General features: G+C 36.5%; 1 protein-coding gene across 1 annotated transcript; it reads right to left on the reverse strand.

Moving 5' to 3' along the window:
• Positions 1 to 725: 725 nt before the first annotated feature.
• On the reverse strand, positions 726 to 2,666 carry EAH_00002610 (Heat shock protein, related; the record flags this gene model as incomplete). Its single annotated transcript, XM_013394403.1, has 1 exon — positions 726 to 2,666. One exon carries the CDS (start codon positions 2,664 to 2,666, stop codon positions 726 to 728), a length of 1,941 nt encoding a protein of 646 aa, XP_013249857.1.
• Between the last annotated feature and the right edge of the window lie 3,592 nt (positions 2,667 to 6,258).

Genomic DNA, 6,258 nt, shown 5'->3' on the forward strand with positions numbered 1-6,258 from the left:
ATATGCATATGCATATATATATATATATACATTTACCGTACCTATGTGTATCTATTTACATACTAATATACTTATATATAATATACTACCTTAACGAATAGACTCCTCTTCGCCAGCCTCATCAAAAGATGATGATAGCACTACTCACTGCTGCTACTGCTGTTGCTGCTGTTGCTACTGTTGCTACATCTAGAGAGAAGTGAAGATAAATTTTTAAGATGTGTTTTGATGTTAGTAGAGGGCTTGCCTCTTTAACCCTCTCTTTACACAATTGCTTGCTTCCTCCTCTGTAAAGCGAACGAGCACAGCTGCTGCTGCTGCTGTTGCTATTGCTGCTGCTGCGGCAGCAGCAGCAGCAGCAGCAGCAACAAACGGTATTATCGCTCGTCGCTGTAAAAATCAGCACTCCAACACTCTATCGCTCGCACACCGGGTGCGCGTCTGATGAACATATATAAAGAAATTATAATTAAGTCTCGAGGCCATTCTTAATAATATATAGATATATATATATGAATATATATACATATACATAGAGATATATATACATATATATATAATATATATATAGATATATATTATTTATACAGCCCGTATATTTCTTGCAATGTATGTATGTAGAGCACTCCAACAGGTATAGATTTTGAGTGATTATTAATGATGTTTGAGTATATAATGCATAGATTTGTAGGAAAGAAGAAGATGAAGATGATAATAATAATAATTTAATCAACTTCTTCAACAGTAGGGCCTCCTGCTGCTCCTGCTGCTGCAGACATATCCGGCATACCGCCCGGCATACCGCCTTGAGCTCCTGCAGCTGATTGATACATCTTTGTAACAATAGGCGTGCATACAGCTTCAACTTCTTTTTGTTTAGCTTCGAACTCTTCTTTCTCAGCTAGCTGATTCTTATCAAGCCAGTCTAATGCCTTCTGAATAGCAGATGTTGCAGCCTCTCTGTCTTCAGCAGATATCTTATCCTTTATCTTTTCATCCTCCATAGTACCTCTCATTGAATAGCAATAGTTTTCAAGTGCATTCTTAGCTTCTACTCTTTGTTTATTTGCTTCATCTTCAGCCTTATATTTCTCAGCTTCAGCTACCATCCTATCGATTTCACCTTGGCTTAGTCGTCCTTTATCGTTTGTAATAGTGATTTGATTTGATTTACCGGTGTTCTTTTCTGTTGCAGTTACATTCATAATACCGTTTGCGTCAATATCGAACGTCACCTCTATCTGCGGTACGCCTCTCGGTGCCGGCGGAATACCGTCTAAATGAAACTTACCTAAGAGATTATTATCCTTAGTCATAGCTCTCTCTCCTTCAAAGACTTGAATAAGTACACCCGGCTGATTATCTGCATATGTTGTGAAGATCTGAGACTTCTTTGTAGGTATTGTTGTATTTCTTTCAATCAATTTCGTCATTACACCCCCTGCTGTTTCTAAACCTAATGATAGAGGTGCAACATCTAATAGTAATAGATCTTGTACTTGACTGCTGTTAACCCCCTTCAATATTGCTGCTTGAACTGCAGCACCATATGCAACAGCTTCATCAGGGTTAATCGATCGGCAAGGCTCCTTACCGTTGAAAAACTCTTGAATAAGTTGCTGTATCTTCGGAATACGAGTAGATCCACCGACAAGTACTACTTCATGTACACTGCGTTTATCAATGCCGCTGTCTTTCAGAACCTTTTCAACAGGTACAAGAGAGTTCCTGAAGTAATCCATGCATAGTTCTTCAAAGCGAGCTCTAGAGAGGGAGACAGAATAATCAATACCCTCAAATAAAGAGTCTATCTCAATTGTTGCTTGTGTGCTGCTTGATAATGTTCTTTTTGCTCTTTCACATTGTGTACGAAGACGCCTTAATGCACGACTGTTTGTGCTCGGATCTTTGCTTCTATTCTTTCTCTTGAAATCTTGAACGCAAAAATCTACAAGTCTATTATCAAAGTCTTCACCTCCTAAATGTGTATCTCCAGCTGTAGCTTTAACCTCAAAAATACCGTCTTCAATTGTTAATAAAGATACATCAAAGGTACCCCCTCCCATATCAAAGATAAGCACATTCATCTCCCCGTGTCCTTTCTTATCTAAACCGTATGCAATAGCTGCTGCAGTAGGCTCATTAATAATTCTTAAGACATTTAATCCTGCGATAGTCCCTGCATCTTTTGTTGCTTGTCTTTGTGAGTCGTTAAAATATGCAGGTACAGTAATAACAGCTTCTTTAACTTCTTTCCCTATGAATGCTTCAGCTATTTCTTTCATCTTCATCAAGACCATTGCTGATATCTCTTCAGGATGAAAGGTCTTCTTGCTGCCTTGATAATTAACTTCTATTAGAGGCTTGCCTCCTGGACCTGCTTTAACTGTAAACGGCCAGTGTTTCATATCTGCCTGTACAGCCGGATCATCGAACTTTCTTCCGATTAATCTTTTAGCATCAAAGACAGTATTTTCAGGGTTTCTTGCGACCTGATTCTTTGCTGCATCTCCTACTAACCTCTCTGTATCTGTAAATGCAACATAAGACGGTGTCGTTCTATTACCCTGATCATTCGCTATAATCTCTACACCGTCGTTCTTCCACACACCTACACATGAATATGTCGTCCCGAGATCTATACCTACTGCCGGGGCCTCAGACATTTTCTTTAACTTCACAAATTTAACTCGTTATGTTAATTCAATAAGATACACCCAAAAGGAGACTCTCCTACTCCCCCTTAGTATTAGGATTGTAATGCTGCTGATGCTTCAATAGTAAATGAAGCAAAGAAAGAAAGATATATATATATATGTATATATATATATATCTTCTTATGAATGAAGGTGCTGCTGCTGCTGCTGCAAGACGAGACAAACACAAGGAAAAGAAACACTCAAAGAGTTTGTATATTCACAAGGATATAAATGAAGATTAACAGGAGATAAACAAACAAAGATATACACACACAACTAAACCCCCTCTTGAAGATATATTATGAGCGTGGGGAAGAAGAAGCTGCTACTAAACAGCAGCAGCAACAGCAACAGCAACAGCAACAACACACAAGTAGCAGACGCAGCTGCTGCTTTTACTCTTCTCCTCAATAGAAATATAAGTAGATGAAATGCTTTAATGCATATACATCGGCAAAACAAAAGCACCTCTTAAACCTCTACACTCGCACTTTACTTCACAACCTGCTGCCCTCCATACCGCCCCGCAACACGCAGACGGGGGGGATGCTGCTGCTGCTGCTGCTGCTGCTGCTGCTGCTGCTGCAGCCATGCTGCTGCAGCATCTCCCCACCGCATCTTCTTCTGCACCTTCTTCTTGCTTTTCTTTATAAACTCCAATATCTTACTTCTTTATTTCTTATTTTTAAACAACTAAAATATTCAAATAAACAATTCGAAACTCAAAAACGTAAAATTATAGACAGTACTCATGCTTCAGCTGTACATACACTGCCCTGCACACGCGGGGCTGCTCCTTGTAGTATTATTACCCCTCTCTGCTTCTGCTTTTACTGTTTAAATACAATAAAAGTATATTTTTTCATCGAAATTCTCATTTTTCATGCAAAATGCACTTCTAAAATGTTGTTTTTAGAGAAAAAACTCGACACCCACTTCACCCCCGTGTCCTCATAAACAATGTAGAGAGAGGCGTACAGTTTGTCTATAATTAATATTTTATGTTTTTACTGCAGTGCAAGCTTATAAATAGCTAAATAAAATATTTATAAGCTGTCTACAGTGTCAGTGCTTGCAGTATAGAAGGATGTTTTAGGTGTATAAGCACCTTTGTTTAGAGAGTCTCATTACACCCGCATTTGTTTATTATTTACTAGTACTAATACTAATAGTAGTATTAACTCAATTATAATTTCCTATTCTTTTCTTCGTTATACAAATGCAATTTTGCTGCTGAGCCCATGACATGACATCTCTTGATGCGGTGTATGTTTTAATTATATGTTTACTGTACACTTCTCTATGAGAGTATTTTGCTTTTGTTGCAGCTAACGACGGCTCCGTGATGTCAGGGATAAATAATATATTTAAAAACTTCAAATTCTTAATGAATGCAGATATTAAAGAGAAATAAACCCATGCCCCACACCAGATAGGCATCAAGAAGCTCATATAGAAAGACACGTTGAAGAAAGTATAATAATAATAGCTAATGCATCTCTTTAAAAGTAATAAGTAGGAAGTACTGGCTATATATTAAGATAGTAATGAGTTGCAGTTAAGTCAAAAAGATTTCACATTAGAGCAGCAAATTAACAGACATCTTTAACTCTGCTGCACTCCAGGCAGCAGCAGCAGCAGCAGCAGCCAAAGGGCCTGCTGCTGTTGTTGGTGTGGGGTAAGGAGAGGGATAGACAAACGCATTAAAACATATCTTTCTGCGGTTTGTGATGCAAGAGAAGTCCGCATGCACGGCCTGACAATGCAGACAATTAATTAATATTTAATTTGCTCTTCATAGACAGCACATAAGCAAATAGAAATGCATGCAACACAAACTTGCTGCGTCTGTCTCAAACCCACATCCCCTAGCAGCACTTAGAAAAGGGTGGATTTACCGAGAGAGCTGCTGCTGCTGCTGTTGCTGCTGCTGCTGCTGCTGCTGCTGCAAATGCTGTTCTTGCTGCAGTTGCTGCAGGCAGCAGCAGAAGCTGCCTTTGCTTTCTTAGCTCCGTTGGTTGCAGTTAGTTAGCTGAGTGCCCTCTGCAGCAAAACCAGCGAGTTGAAGTAATTATAATTTAAAGTTTTGCTGCTGCTGATGCAGCAGCAGCCCTCATCGCTTGTTGCTGCAGCAGCAGCAGCAGCTGCAGCAGCAGCAGCAGCAGCCTTCTATCAAACGCCTACATATTATACTATATTATATTATATATATGAATAAGCTAAGCGTTGCTCAGCTCGCCTACCTTTGTAATTCTCGCTGTTGTATCAAGGAGTGCATGCAGATTGTTTAGAAGAATTGCTTAAGAGGTTTAATCTTCAGAGCCCTCTCACTTTGTTGTTGTTTGTTTGTTCAAATGTACAGAGCAAGCAAAATAATAATGTACACTTGCTGAGATAGCTTTACTGCGCTGCATCTGCATATAATAAGACGTATATGTCATATATATACATATATATCTGTGTATATATATACATATATATATATGTATATATATATATATATATGTATGTATGTATGCTTTACTATGCTGCATCTGCATATAATAAGACGTATATGTCACATATATAAATTACGTTTATTTAGCATTTCTCATTAAGAACGACGATTAAGCTTTTTGAAGACATTTCAGGTAAAACTTTGTTGACAGTCTTATGCATTTGAGATATTAATACTAATAGTATGAAGACGAATGCATGCATTTCGAGTGTATGTCGATGCATTAAACAAAACAAATAAACCCTAAATAAAGCTATCCTACTTAAGAAGAAGAATATCTTCATCTACTCACCTCTCTTCTTGCTTTAAACACGAAGATATTTAATTAAAAAGTCTGTCTCTGTTTGCTATTAGCTGCTAAGCTTTGTTTATTCTTTTACTTTCTTCATGCATTTGCGAGAGAAGCTTCAAGCTCTACAATAATATACAATAGCAAAGAAATACTAAGTTATATTTTAACAGCCAAGTGTAATTTGGATGAAGACAACAGAGTCTTTGATGTATATAAATGAGAATATTACTGATATATATATATATATAGAAGAGATATTATATATTAAATATAATAATATATAAATATTATATATTTATATATTATTATAATGTACAATAATAATGTCTTTAGAAGATTATCGTTCTTACTATGCATTATTTAAAACAGAAAAAGAATTAACAGTAGTTTGAGGTGTATAATGCTTCATTATAAACACATTCAGCACAAGGAAGCTGTATAATAATAAACAAATAAACTTGCTTCTTTATAGAGCTACATATTATACTGCTTTTCTTCGCAATTGTTGCATGTGTTATGTTTATGTTGAAGCCAGATTTAAGAAGCAGCTTATACTTATACTTATATATATATATATATAAATATATATATATATACTTATATATATATATATACTTTTATATATATACTTATAGATAATGTTTTATAAAGTTTAAACTCATCTCAATATTTTATTAATCCGCTGAACAGTCGCCTGCATTAATTCGAATATCGACGGCTTTGGATAAATTAAGGGCGTATAAATTTATATATATATATATATATATATA

The sequence above is a fragment of the Eimeria acervulina genome, genomic scaffold, assembly GCF_000499425.1.
Source record: "Eimeria acervulina Houghton genomic scaffold, Eah_scaff8, whole genome shotgun sequence".
In the NCBI taxonomy this organism is placed as follows: domain Eukaryota; phylum Apicomplexa; class Conoidasida; order Eucoccidiorida; family Eimeriidae; genus Eimeria; species Eimeria acervulina.